Source organism: Caloenas nicobarica, chromosome 8, assembly GCF_036013445.1.
Source record: "Caloenas nicobarica isolate bCalNic1 chromosome 8, bCalNic1.hap1, whole genome shotgun sequence".
Classification (NCBI taxonomy): Eukaryota; Metazoa; Chordata; class Aves; order Columbiformes; family Columbidae; genus Caloenas; species Caloenas nicobarica.
This window is the reverse complement of record NC_088252.1, coordinates 15,853,418-15,870,772: the sequence shown is the minus strand read 5'-3', so window position 1 is coordinate 15,870,772 and position 17,355 is coordinate 15,853,418. Positions and strand designations below refer to the sequence as shown.

Sequence of the window (17,355 nt, the reverse complement as noted above, 5' to 3'; positions counted from 1 at the left end):
GCCCTTCCCCCGGCCCGCCCCCCGCCGCGCCCCGGCAGCCGGGGGCACCGGCCCAGCCTCATTCAAACGGCAGCAGCGCCCGCCAGCCCCGCCGGCTCCAGGTAACGTGGGGTGGCCCGTTGCCGCCGCCTCGGGGCCTCCGCGGGAGGTGGGGGGGAGGCGAGTGGGGGGGAGGTTTGGGCAGCAGTGGCAGCCCGGCCCCGCCGGACCCCGGGCTGCCCGCTGACCTTGCCCGCCCGCGGGGAGGGGGCGATCCGGGCGCGGCGGGAAGCGAGGGGCGCTGGCACCCCCCCCGCGCGGCCTCCACCCTCAGCCCGCCCCACGCCGCCCACGCGTGGGAGGCCGCGGCCGTCTCCGTGCCCCCGCGGGGCCGCCACGCACTGGTGCGCCCTTGGCGAGCGCCGGAGCCCGTTCCCGGCCGCGGGAGCCGCGCCCCTGCGTGGGGCCGGGCCGGCGGGCCCTGCCCGGGGAAGGCCCGTCCCCTCGTGACAAAATTCCTCACAAAAAACTGCGTGGGCAGCCACCGAGCTCTCGAATTGGATCCAAACCGCTGAATTTCTGAGGATTACCGGAGCTTGGCAGTCCTTCTGAGCCCAGACCTCTCTCTTCCGAGCTCGGTGCCCCGGCACTGCTCTTTTTGTGGTGATTTCCCTCGTTTTGACTCGAGGCCTGTTTCCCAGCAGGCCCTGAAGCTGCCGCAGCAGCAGCCCAGCCTTCGGCAGAGATGCAAATGAGCCCTAACAACTAGGCACTGCTGTTCTGCGTTAGTAAAAGAGACTGCGCATTAAGCTGGGGAGATGTGTTTTGTGCGCTGGATTTGTTTTATCCAAAATGAATATGATTAAAATTTCTGTACTTAACTCTTGTTCTTGAGCTGTTTTCACCCCGTAGTTTAATGGTCATTCCCTTTGCATAGTCCAGCATCACAAGCTACTTAATTACAAGGAAATGTATTTTTAACCACATGGCTGTACTGACTGTAAAGCCCAAGGATTGCTTTTGGGAACATATAACATCACCCATGACTTGAAGTTACATTTTAGTTTAAAATTATTTCATATAGCTCAGTCGAAATAATATATTCCATGTAAATACCTCCATTTTTAACTGTTTCGGAGAATACAGATAAAGATTCATTAAAGGAGAAATTGACATTTTCTTTAAATACCTCCCCACTTGTCAGTTTACTTCTAATCTTTTTCTTTATTTAAAAGCATCTTGAGGCGGTTGAAGGTTGAGCTGTTTGTCTCAGTGTGGGGTCTGCAAGGGGGAAAGATGAGTTCCTTTGGACTTTATTTTTCGTGTTGAAATAGATGGAGTCAGCATGACTTACAAAATAATTGAGCAACTAAAACAGAGGTGCTATCTTGTATTGCAGAGCTACAGGAGAACACTCTTGCTGTTGGTAGAGTGTGGTAATCGAAAACATGTTGGCTACCAAGCTGTCCCGGCCCCTCCTGAACTTCGCTGTGAAAGGTCTGAATTTCAAGGACCCAGGCAATGGCTTCAGGTAAGTAATTTGGTGGAGAAGAAGAAAGAGTGAGATCTTGAGTAAAACACACGTTGAGGGCTCATTTGACTTCAGTGGGACAGTTTATTTACAGAATCACTCCATGGTTGAGGTTAGAAGGGACCTCTGGGGATCATCTGGTCCCACCAGCTGCTCAAGCAGGGCCTCCTAGAGCTGGTTGCCCAGGACTATGTCCAGATGGCTTTTGAATATCTCCAAGGATGGAGACTCTGCAGTCTGCCTGGGCAGCCTGTGCCAGTGCTCAGTCCTTGAGCTGAGCACAGAGGAGATGACTCTGTATACAGGGAGAGGCTGGCAACCTGTTGGTTTGTTTTTTTTTTTTTTTTTTACACTTGGACAATCAACTGCACTCAAAAGAGTGTTGAGTAGAGCATTAATTCATTGTCAAGCAAGGATTTATTCCTGAATAACGGCAAGTAGGCCTTGCCAGGTACAGTCATATATTTCATATACTTTGTTAAAGCAGCAATGAATCACATGAAATAAGAAAGTTGAGAGGGAGAGTTTTAGTGAGAAATGAAGGTGGGCTGAGTAACGAAGCTGGGCTGAGTAACAAAGCTGGTTTTTTTTGAACATGAACAGAAAAATGCCTATGTAATTCTAATTCCAAGCTCTGAAAAAAACCTCGAACTTTTATATTGGTATATAAAAGGACCTTACTAGTCCAAATTCAGAGCAAGCTGAGTGCTTTCACTGGCTTTGCTTTAGAGCAAGGTTTCCAGACAATGGTCTGTGTACCACTAATTCTACATAAGCCATTTAAAAGTGGCTCACGACCTGCTAAGCAAGAACTGCCACCTCCAGTGTTGTTCTACTGCTGTTGATAGTGGTGTTCAGCACCATCACTGTCAAGGATGGCTGCTGTAACAAGGAGTTGTAGAGACCCAAGATAGCTAGGCTGTTAGAGATTTCCTGTGCAAACAGACGTAGGCCTTTTATCTCCTATTTACTCCACACACACCAAAGCTGCATCAGCAGGAATCCGCTGTAGCCTTAAAAATACAAATTAATGCTTTATTAACTTGAGAAAAGAATTTTCAGCATATTCTTTTCTTCTTCTTTGTTTTGCTTACTGTGTATTTGTGCTTTGTGCATTTTGTACTCAGGGCAAAAATGTGTTGCATTTTTTGAAGTACATACAAGCTACTAAACCTGGAATGGAAATCCAACTGTTCTTCTGAAAGGCAGTGTTGTCACTATGTGGATGTCTCAATTCCTTGAGGTAGCGTTTATATACTTGGCTCTTCAAGCTGAGGACCTCCTTTTTTGGTGTAACTGAACAAAAGTGAATGCATGGTTACAAGCACATATTCAGTTGGAGGACCATCTGTGCATTTCAGAAGTCTCAGTTGTGGTCTCTAGAATTCAGTCATGCAGAATGACAAAAATGGCTTGTGGTACATTAGTGTACTGTGAGGGGGCTGACGTCACATACGCATCGTAGCTGTTTCCTCTGACATTCCTGCTGATCAGCAGCTGGCATCTATTTTATGCCCTTGCCTTCTGGTCAAGGTGGGCAGAATGCCAAGCAGTTATTCTCTACAGGTGTCTGTACACTGAGTGCTGCAAATCAGTGCTCTGCAGTGAAGTAACAGGACCCAGGCACAACACTGAAAAATAAAAATCAAGTTCATGCAACTAAAACAGAAGGTATGAACATTTCTGTGTACTTTGAGACAAACCAAGAAGCTTATTGTTGAGATGAAAGTTCCAAGCCAGGATTGCAGGTCAGTGATGTTAACACAGACTTCACCTGGGGACTGACCTTTGCAGCAGTTGAATTGACTGTAGCTATTTCAAGAGCTGATTGGGCTTGTGACATGCAAAGTTAGAATAAAGATCTAAACTGTTGCAGAAAGGTGAGTGGACATCGTTGCCTGAATATAAATCGGCTCCTTCCCATCTGGTTCACAGCTTCTGCCCTAGCAGACCCTTTTTCCAGCCTTGTTTTCCCAAGATGCAGCTCAGAGGCCAGAGTGTCTGCAGGTTGCTGTTCAGTGTAGCACAGGTCAAGGTCACCCTGGGAGTGTCTGTGATGTCTGAGCAGGAGATAATTGTGAATGATTATGCAAATTTACTTAGAAGGCAGAAGAGCAGCCTGGAAGATAAGCTCTGCTGAAGCATAAGTGTTGTTAGAGGTGCCAGAGGGTGGGTGAAGTACATCAAGTCTAGGGGAAGGCCAGAAGGCTCTGGGAGGGCACTCAGGGCCCAAAGTGAGAATGAAAAAGCTGGTACAGTCCAGAGAGGTGACTGGCAAGGACAGAAGCTGGTGTCACTCTGGCATGTTGTCTAGGCTCAGTTTTGATGAATGATGGCAAGACCTAAGACAATGTGATGCTACTGGTAGCATAGCTTTTCTAAATAGAATGTCAGTCCCTGTTGCTTTGCTCTACTCTGTGAGCAAGGTTTGTCTTCCTGCGAGTCAGACATACTATGCAGAGGAGCTTCAGATCTGCGTGCCAAGTATTGCTCTAAGACATAGTATCTCTTAGCTTAAACAGTTGCAAAGAGGGAATAGAAAGTCTAAGAGTATCTAATAGGTAGACGCTGCAGAGGAACAAGTGTCATTTAAGGTGACAGCAGGGTGGAGTTGTGTGTAAAAACAGTGAGATAGATCCAAGCAAATTCAGCCTTGGGCAGGGGATCAGAGAAAATGCAGAATACTTTCATCAGACAAATGAATAACTTCCCCTACCCCAGCTTTGTGCAGATCTAAATGAGAGTGTTGTTGCTGTTGGAAGTGAAAGGACTGTACTGCCCATTTTGCAGGTGGAAGCAGCTCTGTGCCTCCAGACCAGGAACTATTTTAGGATTCTTGGTAATATCCAGACAGCTTCTGCATCTGGAAATAGCATCAAGGTCTTTGGAGAAATGAATTTTTCGTACTGTAAAAGACACACAGGCTCAGACTAAGGAGAACTGTAGAATGGATTGTCTTCTCAAATGACAATCTACATCATGTATGTAGGCAACACTACATTCCTTTTCATGTGTATGCTGCAGCACCAGGGTACAGACAAGATATTCTATGCCTGATTGTTCTGTTGTGTTTGTTTGTTTGTTTTTTAACAGGCCTGTGCAGAGATTTTGTTTCCCTCTCTTGTCCCCACATGGCAGCCGCTCTTATGCAAGTGAAATTGATCAGGTGAGTGTGATGATGGTTTCCAGCAACTAGTTCAGCTGAGCTGAGGTTTTAAAAATCCTTGAAGCCTGGTGACCAAATTCTTCTTTCTGATTTGCCAGAAAGTCTCTGAGCTGGACCTCTTCAGCATGCTCCACATTCTTTCCTAGCACAGAGCTTCCATTGACGTAGCACAGTACATGCTGCTAAGGTTGGAAATAAACAATCAGACTGGTGGGTTTTTCTATTTTTGGAACTCAGTCAGCAGATGAAATCTTTCACCTTAGAGTGGAGAGAATTTGCATGACAAATTCTTAATAAAGCACTCTTTCTGGAGTGTGGCTCTGTAAAGAGACGTAAATAAATTGGTGTGTCCTCACCTTTTGATCTGGAGCGTGGCCATCGTCTTTAACCACCCTCTCCCTGAAGGTGCTGGTTTGCCAGGAGCAGCGCCAGGCAAGGGAGAGGGGGAGTATTTACCTTCTTGCCTGTCTTGTGGCACAGAACTCGGTGCTGTAGCAGCACTGGAGCATGCACATCTTGCTCCATCACCCTGGGACAGGGTCCCAGAGGAATTCAGATATGGCCCTTGCATCACTGCCAGGCTTCCAGTGTGACCCTGATCAGTCCCTGGGTATGCTGGGGAAAGTAAAATTTTGGAATGGATTTCAAATAATTATTACCCAGTCCTACCCACAGCAGCACCTTGCTGCATGTGCACTTTTTGCTGCTGGAATGTCTGATACACCATACAATTTTTAACATGGCACTTAACTGCTGCCTCTCTTTGGGATAGAAGAAGGGGTTTGGAGAAGGAAGGGGGTATACTTCTATTTAAATTGTAAGTTGGAAAAATAAGAAGACCAAAAACCAACCAAACAAAAAGACTGACCATCTAGTCTTAATTTCAAACATTAAACCCACTTGATTCTGCTCAGTTTTTAAAACCCAGCACTAGAGGGTTTATTTGCTAGAGAAAGATGAGTGAGCAGTCAGGAAGGTTATCCCATACCCTTTCTTCAGTCAAGCTATCTTTGCCATGCCCTCCAGGCTGTATGGCACAGAAGAGTGGACTCCTACCTGCTTTGAACATATAGGAACAGAAACACCACTGGAGTGAACTCAGTACGAAACCTTCATATCTTGTCTTCAGGAGGCACTGGGTGGCAGTAGCTGGCAAGGAGTGTGGGGAACAGACTGCTTCTGGCCAAGGACATGGTTTTGTTCTGTGCACCGCAAATCACTGATTTCAAATACTCAATTCCAGTGCGTTTTGTTCTGTTTTGTTTTGCAGATTGGCAGCAGAGCTGTGCTTATAACAGGTTGTGACTCAGGGTTTGGATTTGCCTTGGCCAAACACCTGCATGACAAAGGTTTCATTATTTATGCTGGCTGCCTGCAAAAGGTAGGGAAAACTAAAACTATATTCTTCACCTGTGCACATGCACAGATACATAGGAACTCCAATCTTCCCTTTCCACTCTGCACAGCTTTCTGCTAAGGAGAGGGAGGGTGGTTGGCAGCCCAAAGGGAATGACACAGGTGCTTGAATTTCATAGAGCATAACCCAGTCTAGACCAGAATAGGACTGAACGGTATCTAGGGAGGTTCTTATTTGAGTCACAACAATGTATCCTGTTCCATATCTGATGGACTGGAACCCCAAATCTAATTTTATAGGCTTATCTATAAGCAAATTTTTGGGTCAGCTTGAGTCTAGACCTTTGGCCCTGTGCTCAGACTATACATATTTATGCAGGGTTTATTTTGATTGTGACACAGACTGAGCCACCAGTGATTTTATGGCATGTGGTATGAGCATATTTTTCTATGTTCATGAGTGCAGCTATGCCTCAGTGTGTATTGAGGATCTCCTGAAATCGCTGTGTAGGTGACAGAGTTCTACGAGTGCAAATGAGAACAGAGTCAGGCCACAAATAGCTTAGTGATGCAGTTGTGATACACTCTCCAGGAGTGCTCTGTAGGGCAGTCAGAGATGCCTGGTCATGCAGAACGGGAGAGAGCTTTAGCTGCTCTCTCCTTATGAAGCACTGCACTTTTTTAGCTGCATGGCCATTTCCCACAGAAACAAACTCCTTGGGGTATCCTGGGATGGGTCTGTTAATTTGATCCTGATCTTTTAGCTCATCTCTATGAATGTATCTTGAATAGTTACATTATTTAAAGATAATTTGCCAGGTGTTTTTTTAATGTTATTAATACTATTTCTGCTGTTAACTTTTCCACTATTACTAAATTTTGCTTAAATTACTAGTTTCTTGCTGCATTTTTTCAAAAGAGAAGTTTGTGTTTTGATAGCTCTGTACCTTGCGGTGTCTCAGCTTTGGGTTAAGAGTTCATGTGTTAACCTGGGCTCCCTCTACAGGCTTTGAAGCAGAAAATGACACTTATAAATTCCTGGTTTTTAAAAGGTGTCAAGAAAAGAGAGGGTAGATGAGTACTTTTTTGGCAGATGTTTCTATTCAACTTTTATAACTGAAGATCAATACTAGAGAATATAAGAACATTGCAGACTTAAAAAAGCCTGCCTCTGTGTTGACAGGAGCCAAAAATTTCAGAGCTGCAAAGTTACTTCCGGGTTTCACTTCCTCTGTCTGAGCTGCCAGAAAGACCTGATTTTCAGTGAGCATGTCTTTAACTGCCACTGAAACCTCCCTTCCATTTTGGTGTCTTCAATACTCTTTCTACTGAATGCATGTTAGTGAAAAATCTTGGCCTCTGACATTTTTAGCGTAAGCTGACATGCAGCAGCATGCCAGAACTCTTTTAGGCTTTGATCAATATTTATTTCCATGCGAAAAATCAGCAGAAAGCTATGCTGTATCACTGTGTAATTAAATATTGCTTCTTTAGCTGGACTCACATCCCATGTTCCAAAATCTGTGTGACTATGGTGAGTCTGGTAACAGCAGCTGTCATCAGAAAAACACTGTAAAATGCCAAAGCTCCTTAGTTAACAGGCTGGTTTCCTGTGTGTCTTCAGGCCATATACATTATGTAGAACTAAAGCAACTCCAGGAGACTGAGTTGATTTCTCATTTTGCCACAGTTTTCACTAGCAAAACCATAAGCGGGATTTTGATCAGACTGTAATTATTGCTGGTGCTGTTTTTAAGGGCAGAAAAAGCCTGTTGTGTTTTTAGATGCTACATAGAGGTGGAGGTAGAAATGAGAAGGAACATCTTTTGCTTGGGTATATTTGACCTAGCCCTGACAGAGAGGAAATTACTCTGAAACTTGAGTGTTACTTTCATGCGACTGTTTTTCACAGCACACCTGCACATCAGAAGCATACTCCAGTTTGGGAAGCCATCATGTCCTCAGGTTATGCATTGTTCTGAGGAACACTGCACCCTTGTTGGAGGTTAAAAATGTGTGCAGTGCTGACTCTTCATTAGGAAAGCTTTCCTAGAGTGGCTAGATCCTGAGCACCTAACTGTATTTTTACTGAAGGAAACCTGAAAGAAATGTTTAATCACAGCTGAGGGGCCCAAGGATGGATCTGTGCTAACAACGTGCTATTTCACACACGATTTCTTCCTAACATTTTCACTGGTGAATATATTTATGTGAGCGTTGTGTTGATGCTTCATTGCCAAAAGACAGTGATAGACTGGATCCAATGAACGATCACACTGCAGCTGTCTTATTTTTTCCTCTTTGGTTAATAGCTGGAGGAGCCAGCTGACCCAAGATGAAGAAGGTATTTTTCCATCAGTATCTGTTACCAGTGGACATATGTGATGTTTGTTATGGCTGTCAGGAGTGTGGTGGAACCCCTGTTTGCTTTGCTTTGTGTGCTCAGGCCTGCTAGGGCTTGCAGGGGGATGAGAAGGCAGAGGTTATCTGAGCAAGCCAGCATGCAGGCCAGTTTCTGTAGGGCTCACCAAGAGCGCTCAGAGCCACAGGGTGTTACATACCACTTCAAGGACACTGATAAAGATAGAAGGTGAAGCCTGTGGGTCCCAGAGAGTGACCATGGAAAGAGGAAGATGAGGCAGTGGTGTGCTTTCTCAGTATGCAAGAGCTGGGTCCTCTCACCATTAGGACAGTGCATCCTGGTGCTGATAGCAGAGATGTACTGGTCTCTTGGCATAGCATGAGACGGTCCTTCCACTGCTGCGTGTGGGCCCAGGGGCTGTGGGACAGGCTGCATCCCATGTCAGGAGAGTGTGGCACAATCACAGGGTGTCTGATTTAACCACCACCCACCTGCCCTTTCTGAAGAGCCAAGGGAACGTCCCTGTGGGTCTGGGAGAATGCCCAGAGTCCAAGTCTTGGGCAGGATCCTAGCTCCAGGGGTCCCTGTCCAAGCACCCAGCTACAAGTGGGTGGGAGGGCAACAGAGGTGTTGGCTTGCTGAGCCAACCCAGTAAGGGAGGAAGAAGAGGATGCTGTGAAGGTCCCAGTAGAGCTTACAAGGTCTCTGAGGCTGGTGTGTTGCTGTGGCCTAGAGATTTTGTAGCACCTCGCAGAGCTGGGATTGGGGAAAGAAGCACCTTGGCCTTGCTGTTCTTCCTCTTCCCTTTAGCCATATCTAGTGTTCCCAAGGGACTTGCATGCTTGCATTTGCTGATTCCCTGTCGGCATTCCCACATGTGCCACTTGTATGCTTTTCAACGCTCTGCCATACACACTGGCTTCAGCACGACAGTGCTTTTGAGTGAGCAGCAAACTTAGCACAAAACTCTATTTTTAGTCACTGTAAAAACATACACCATTAAGCTGTGCATGGGAATTGTAACTGCTCCATTTTGTATGCAGTATGCTTCCGTGTGAAGAGAGTGCAGTAGATGCCTTCTCTTAAGGACAAACACTAACCAGTATTAACAGTCTACAGTGAAATAAGGAAGGGTAGAGAAAGAAGACAGAGGAGATGTCAGGTACTTAAGTTAGTGAACTGTCCGTGAGCACAGTGGATAAGTCCAGGAATTAGATGAGCCAGGAGAAGGTATTTTGGAAGAGAGGTGCCACAGAGACAAGGGATGTATGGCCTCCCTTTTGCAGTACTGGAAGTGTGTTGTCTGAGGGAACTCTCCTCCAGGGGCAAATGGGCAGCCTGGGTTCAGACTGCAGGGGCGAGCACCGTCTCATTGACAGCTAACTGCTGGCAGTCTCTGACAGGGAGCGCCTGTGACTTGAGATGTTTAGAACAACCTAATGTCATTCAGCAGTCAGAAAACAGCCCTGATATGAAGAACTGTCCTGTTCCAGGTCAGAGGGAAAAAAAAAACCTACCTATCCAAAAAAGCCTCATCTGTCAGGAGTGAAGAGCACTCTGATACTTGCCTGCTGACACTGACACAGCGAGCAGGTCTACCTGGAGGGTGGAGTGGTGAGGGAGGAAGAGCTAGGCAGCTGTCAGATGATCCTGTGGGACATGCTGCATGTCTAGCTTGTTAATAGGGAGTAAGAGACTTCTAGTGAGGGATGATATTGAGGGGACAGAGGGAATCTCCTACAGTGAAGACAGGGATGTTCCCAAAAGTGATTATTTTCAGATCTAGACCCTCTAAAAAGTACCCTGTAGTGGCCAGCACAGTCTGGTAGCTTATAACAATGGGAGCAATTCAGGGATAGTCCCAAACTTGTATTAATATCCCATGTCTGTGTCCTGGAAGCACCATAGCCAGGGTCACCGCTGTGAAGGGACTAGCTGTGGGCACAGCAGCCTTGTTGCTAGCAGCATCTGGCCCGTGTGAAAAGTATCTCAGGGGCTGGCTGCAGTTAATTGTTGGGGCTGTGGGTGGATATGTGTATAATGGGGGAATCTATTGCCTGAGCTGAGAAAAAAATGAGTGGAGATGGGAAATGGGAGTGAGAAAAAGCTCATGGGGGAAGACAGAGAGCAAGATGCTAGAATTACTAGCAGGCAAGCTGGCCAGGCACTTGCTGATCAGACTCTGTAGCAGTCTGTTGAAGGCAGTAGGGAGGTTCCAGGCAGTGGGAGCTGTGTGCATAGATCAGCTGAGAGAGCAGCGGGAAGGCAGTCCCTCTTCTAGGACTGTTGCTCCCAGAGCTGGCAATGTGACTGAGAAGCACGTGCAGTCTACGTGTGCAGCCACTCAGTGGCTGTTTTATACCCTACCCCTGCCAAGCTACTTGCTGTGCCCCATATGCAAGCCAGAGTGAGGACAGCACCACATTCCCACCCCTGCGGCATCTGGTTGCTTCCTTGGTGGTCGAAGCAGTTTGTACCAGCTGACTCGGTGGCAGGGCTCATGGTCAGATGGAGATGTTTGAGGAATGGTGTTCTGCAGGAGCAGTCCTGTCTGTTCCCCTTCCTCTTAGAGCTGCAGGACTGTCCTGATTATTCTGTGACTGCCCTGTGCACTCTCTTTTGCTTGATTTCATGGTTGCTATGCATTTGATATTCCACACAAGCTTTTTGGCCAGATTCAAACCAGCGCTTTCTTCCCATCTAGGACAAGGGAGAGGGTGGGTCCAAGGATTTGGACAACATGAACAGTGATCGAATGAGAACTCTCCAGCTCAATGTCTGTGACAGCAAAGAAGTGGACCGGGCGGTGGAGCATGTCAGTAGAACCCTGCAGGACCCAGAGAAAGGTAGGTGCATGTAACAGGCTCTGAGTTCACATAGGTGGCAGGAGCTCCCTCAGCTGGGCTCTGAGAGCATTTTCAGAGCATATTTCGAAAGCTGAGCATGTGTTTGAAGGGCACGAAGCTTTGAGGAGCAGCAGTGTAGAGCAAATGTCCTGCTAAAATGTGCCGTATCAGAAAGCAGCTTCCCACTTAAGACAGCATCTATGAAGAAAACTGCTTTTTTCTCCACTGGCTCCTACAGAGACATTAGCGGAAATCAAGGTCCTGGGATTAGTGCTTTATTCCTGTGACCTGAAGTTCATGTGACTCCCTTTATGTTGTAAAACCTGGCCAGTGCCCAAAGATTGGGGATTAGCAATGGAAACATCCCCCAAAAACTTTCAAAAGGCAAAGGAAATGGAGAGATTTTCCAAAGGATTTCCCACGAAGCCAGCTGAGTATCATTAATGCCATTGCAGATATTACCATATACATATTACATATACCATATTATGGATTTCAGAGTCCAGGGAGTAGCTGTAACTGACTTTCTTAGCCTGCCTACCTCATTCTGCAAAGGTGATGACAGCAAATTCTGCTCCAGTACTGTGAAAATCCCCAGTTGTTCAGGCGTTCCTGAAACCTTTCCACCCTTCGATGAACTACGTTTTTCCCCTAAAGAGCATCCATTCTTCAACACATGAAGGTTGTTTAAAAGCAGAACAACCAGTAAAGTTTTGGGTTGGATTTTGCATGAACTTATGTCCTTTATTTGTATTTAATTTTTATATATGGATCTTCTATATAAGTTTTCTAGCCCTGTGTTCTCAAGCACAGGCTGGGATGAAGTTGCCTTTTCTGAGCTGCTTCTGAGAACACAGATCTGGACACAGTCAGTCAACAGATAACAGTGAGTTTTTCTAAACAGCAGACAGAAGCCATCCTAGACCTTTCTTAGTCTGTTTTCTGTGCAATTAAAATATTATACGAAGTGAGTTTGTTTTATTCCAAATTCCTTTTTAATCTTTGTTTTCATTGCCAAATGACTTGGTAGCTTCAGTTGTTCCCATCTTGGTTGCAGCAGAATAAAAGGGAGAGGCCGTGGCATGTGTTCCCACCCATGTCTGCTCATGCCCACATCCCCCTTCCCAGCATTGCAGACATTCTAGTTCTTATGGTGACACAAGGGATTTTATTTGAAAAGAATTTTTTGTTTCTTACAAGGTCTCTATTATTATTTGAATTTAGATGCTATATTTTGTTTCTTTTAAAAAATAATGATGGATAAAAACAGAATGGCAAGGAGAACAGCTTAGTCAAGGCTGAAGTCCTCTGCTGTCTCAGAACATCCTGGGAAGCCTTGTTCACGGTACATTATGGCTACAGTGTTGGGCCATACAGGCACATCCTGATTGCGGTTATATTTGCTCAGGAGACTGAAGTTCACTGTGAATTCTCTTCTGTCTGGCTTCCATCATTACAAGTTGTAATTAAAAGCTCTGCTACATGGTTCAATAATCTGTTAGCAAGGCCTTTTCCAAGCTGCTCTCATTAGTCCCACAGAAGGAAAGCTTTGTGTTTGATTTTGTCTTCTAGGGCTCTGGGGGCTGGTTAACAATGCTGGGATCTCCACATTCGGGGAAGTTGAGTTCACCAGCATGGACACCTACATGGAGGTAGCTGAAGTGAACCTGTGGGGGACTGTGCGAACCACCAAGGCTTTCCTCCCACTCATCCGGAGGTCAAAGGGTAAGTGATCTACTCCTGACTGCACTCTTTGGAGCGGGCTCCTCATCCTGCCCCATGTCTTGCTGTGTTAGAGGCCAAAAGGTCTGTTATACTTCTCTCTGCACCACTGGCCACCTTTGTACCTTTACAGACAGAGTGGGTCCCACAGCATAAACAAAATAACAGATTTACTGACTGGTCTGAGTTACACAGCAAGGCAGCAGTCTTGAAAACCAATTATTATTTCTCTTTCCCGTCTGTTCTGCCTTTTCCTGCAACATCCCATGCAAGATCTAATCCGTCATACTTTCTTTTACCTGTTCAGAAGCTGCAGCTCATTATAAATTCCAGGGCCAGGAGCAAGTCCTCCCCTCTGTACAAACACCAGCTGTGCCAGTGCTGCAGGGTGGGCAGCAGCAGTGTCCTATGATGTGCTTCTTGCAGGGCCATTGTCAGCTGTGTGCTGTGTTACTTTGGGAGCTTGTAATGTATCAGAGGTGGGATTTGTACAGCAAAGGAACACAGACTTGGAGCTTGCATGGGTCTCAGCATAAAGGGACAAAAGCTTTCCTGTACTGGGGCCAACTACCTGACTAAATGAGAATATTTTTTACTCTTGAGGTATCCAGAGACATTAACAATGTTTTCCTGTGTTGCAGATCTGGGCTGTATGTGGCCCTGGTAGCATTTCTTCCACCACGGAAGGGTATCCACTTCTGTGGTCAAACTTTTTAACGCAACTCAGCAATGAGGACTGATAGGAGGTGCAGAGAACTGCAGCCTCGGATTAGACTGCAGCATCCACAGTGTCCTACCAGCACTCTCCTCAGCCAAAATGCATGGCTTCTGGAGAGGAGAAAGGCCTCAGCTCTATGCCTGGAGCCATAATCTAGCTGTTGCACAGAAAAGGGTGCAGAGACTTAGACTGCTCTGCCTGTTTGTGGTGCAGGAGCAATCCATTCCCTCTTAAGAGGGAGATACTATAAGCCACCATTGGGCCCCTGGATTTTGTGCCTTTGACTAACAAACAAACAAGCTCAGCCTTGGTGCTGGAGGTTTGCTTTGCTGCTGCTTCCTCTTGTCTGTGCTCAGCCCTAATTGCTGCTGAGCAATCCTGTTTCCCACCATACAGGCTCTGTCCAGCCTCTTCTGTGCTCCCTGTAGCACTGAGCTTTGTGTGCTCAGGTATAATGACCAGGAAGCACAAGTGATGGGCTTCTTCTCCTGCCTGAAGACTGTTGTGTAGGACAGCAATGCTCAGCTAGAGCCACGGGCAGGTCTGCCAGGCAGCCCTCATGGATATGCAGTGGGCGGGTGGGTGTTCAGGACTCTGAGTGGTGTGTGTCAGGTGTCAGCTTTGGATGAGGTACCACAGCTCAGCTGTGCTCTGCCTGGCCTCTGCCTAGGTCGTGTGGTGAACATCAGCAGCATGATGGGTCGGATGGGCAGCCCTGCCCGGTCACCCTACTGCATCACCAAGTTTGGTGTGGAAGCCTTCTCGGACTGCCTGCGGTACGAAATGCAGCCCCAGGGGGTGTTGGTCAGCATCGTGGAGCCTGGTAACTTCATAGCTGCCACCAACCTGTACAGCCCCGAGCGAATCAAAGCCATAGCCGACAAAATGTGGGACGAGCTCCCTGAGATAGTGCGCAAAGACTATGGCAGGAAGTACTTCGATGAGCAGGTCAGCAAGATGGAGACGTACTGCAACAGCGGCTCAACAGACACCTCGCCGGTCATCGAAAGTGTCGTCCACGCGCTCACGTCCACGACCCCCTACACCCGCTACCACCCCATGGATTACTACTGGTGGCTGCGGATGCAGATCATGACACACATGCCTGCTGCCATCTCAGATCGGCTCTATGTCTATTGAGGCCTCACACTCCTGGGCTACCCAGGTGGGAAATTTGTTTTAAAGAGAGCAATGTACACATTTCCCATTAGTCCTTTTAAAATTTTTCTAACCTCATTTCAGAGTACTGTATTTTAGCTCTAAAGGGTTCATTTAAACATCTGACATAACCTAAAGGGAGTAATTTGCGAGGGATGCTTCCTAGGCAGGAGTACATTATGTCTCTGCAGGGACATTGATTCTTTGCTATTTATTTCATGTAGTCCTTTTTCTTTTTTTTTTTCACCCAAATGTCAATTTAAAATCATTTAAACTGCAATTGCTCTGAAGTGTTTTCAGAATGATTTCTGCTCATGGCTGAACACAATCTTCACAATTCCTGCCTAGGGTGCAGCCTTCATACCACAAAAGAAAGGCCCTTCATGCTGTAACGGCAAGCCGCCACCTCCTGATGACAAAAAACGTCCAACAGACTTTTCCAGGCCTGATCACAGTAGCCTAAGGCAGAGCAGACACTTCTTTAATTTGGAGATCAGAACTCAACATGCTGGAGGTGCTGAAACTGAGCAACTGGCCCTGTCCCTTTCTCTCTTAGACTTACATTGATGAAACCTTAGAGAAAAGGAACCAGTCTGCATTTCTTGCATGCTTTCTTGCAAAATAGTTCAACAATCCAGGGACTCAATCCTGCAGACCTTTCCCACAGGAGTTTCTTACTCGTTATGAGCATTCCCATGAGTGTGAGTGGCTTTACGCACAGGACTGCTAGCATCAGGATTGGCCCGTAGTAACATTTCCCTTCAACAGTAATTGAACATCAACTCCAGACTTATTTTGGAGAATAGTTTCACTCCAACTCCTATCATTTGTGAGGATCACCACCGAGCAGGGGGAGACAGAGAAGGTTATAGTCACACCAGTGAACGCTGTTCTTGCCGGGGACCTCAGAGTTATACCCAAGTATTTGTACAGCACGTTGCACAGAGGAGCCTTAGCCCTGACCAGGGCCTACAGGCACTATTGTGGTGCAGATGGTGATAACAATAAGAATTTTCATTAAAGGAGTCACTCAGCTGAAATAAATCTAACGTGACATAAATCTAACGTCCATAACAGTAAAGTTAACTTTAAGAGCAGTTTCATTTCCATTATGGTTGTTTACATCTTTGAGAAACATTTGTTTTGTACTGTAAGAAAAGAAAAAAAAAAAGTATAAAAGACCCTTTCATGGAGAATGCGGAAAGAGTTAATTTTTTTTAAGCTTGAAAGCCAAAAATAAAAAGTGATTAACCGTTGTTAGTGAAGTTAAAAAGAAGAGATCTCACATGTTCTAGTACCATACCATGTCATGATCGAACTCCTTCAGCTTAATAAATGTATACATGAATGGTAACAAAATTCAGAGGCTCCCTCTCTTTATTTTTTAAATATTTAAGGTGAAAAGCTCATATTCTTTAGTGGTGTTTTTTTTTAATTTGGTGAGGTTCATGCCTGTTACACATACACGCTGCATTCAGAGGCTGATGTTCAGTCTTGGGTCTGACATGCCTGTGCTGGACAGTGCAGGACTTCTGTACGAGTACCAGATGTATCCTGTGTTTTGCAGTGAATACGCCTAACTCTGGACTCTGTGTATTCACAGCTCTTAAACCTGCGTCTGTACAGCACTCCCACAGATTACAAAGGATTATTCCCAGGGAGAAGGAAGAGAAACTGAGCTTTGACGAGCAAGGGGGATGGCAGTGATTGAGGCACACAGCAGGTCACTGACAGACCCCAAATACAGCCCTACGGAAGACTTGCTGGCTTCCAGACCTTCCTGATCTTCCCCAGAGTCCTAGCAGTGGTAGCTGCGTCTTTTGGTGTGGGGTGTATTGCCTCGTTTTCCAATATGTGGACTTCTCTCTGGGACAGAACATAAGAGTACGAAGCACAAGAGACACAGCAGGCACAGGGACTAACTTGCAAGGCAGAGCAAAACAACCAGATAACAATGTTTGCTGCAGATGACACAGGAGAAGGAGAAAGAGAAAAGCCTTTATAAAGAAAGTTCTTGTAGTCTAAAAATTTAGCCCCGACATGCTAAGTAGCACAAAATGCTTGCTCCCAATTTTACACGTGCTGCTGGGTTTTAATACAGACATCCATGAAGTCAGATGTGGAAAAGACCGAGCATGCAGCAGAGTAATCTGAGAGACCCCTGAGAACAAATGTAGCAGGCATTTAACAGAACCACGGACATTCCCAGCCAGAAAGATAAAGCCGAACAGAGATAACTGTGCTCATGTCTGCACAGCATCTCTTCTGGAGGCTTCTGAACTCTTGTATGAGGTGCCCCCAGGGAGCCCTGAAGCCATGGGGCAGCAGGAGATGTGACGGTGCCACTGCCCTGTGGGGGGATTCACAGGGGACTGTGTGGGCACACGCGATGAGGAGGCGATGGCTGGGGCGCTCCTGTGCACCGCCACGGCTGTTCCCAGGGTTCTGTGCGAGTTTTCCTGGCACTGGGAGAGTTTGGTAGCTGATTCGTCGTCAGGAGGGCAGCAAGCCGGCTAG

General features: G+C 46.4%; 1 protein-coding gene across 1 annotated transcript; it reads left to right on the top strand.

Moving 5' to 3' along the window:
* The first annotated feature begins 4 nt into the window (after window positions 1-4).
* BDH1 (3-hydroxybutyrate dehydrogenase 1) lies at window positions 5-16,188 on the top strand. Its single transcript, XM_065640128.1, has 7 exons — window positions 5-101; window positions 1,379-1,510; window positions 4,604-4,676; window positions 5,947-6,057; window positions 11,099-11,240; window positions 12,813-12,965; window positions 14,351-16,188. The coding sequence occupies exons 2-7, from the start codon at window positions 1,428-1,430 to the stop codon at window positions 14,818-14,820; spliced, it is 1,032 nt and encodes a 343-aa protein (XP_065496200.1). The 5' UTR covers window positions 5-101; window positions 1,379-1,427; the 3' UTR covers window positions 14,821-16,188.
* The last annotated feature ends 1,167 nt before the right edge of the window (window positions 16,189-17,355 follow it).

Coding starts and splice junctions, on each gene's coding strand:
- BDH1 (XM_065640128.1), top strand. CDS start 1,428: ATGTTGGCTACCAAGCTGTCCCGGCCCCTCCTGAACTTCGCTGTGAAA. Junction 1,511..4,603: donor GACCCAGGCAATGGCTTCAG/GTAAGTAATTTG, acceptor GTTTTTTAACAG/GCCTGTGCAGAGATTTTGTT. Junction 12,966..14,350: donor ACTCATCCGGAGGTCAAAGG/GTAAGTGATCTA, acceptor GCCTCTGCCTAG/GTCGTGTGGTGAACATCAGC.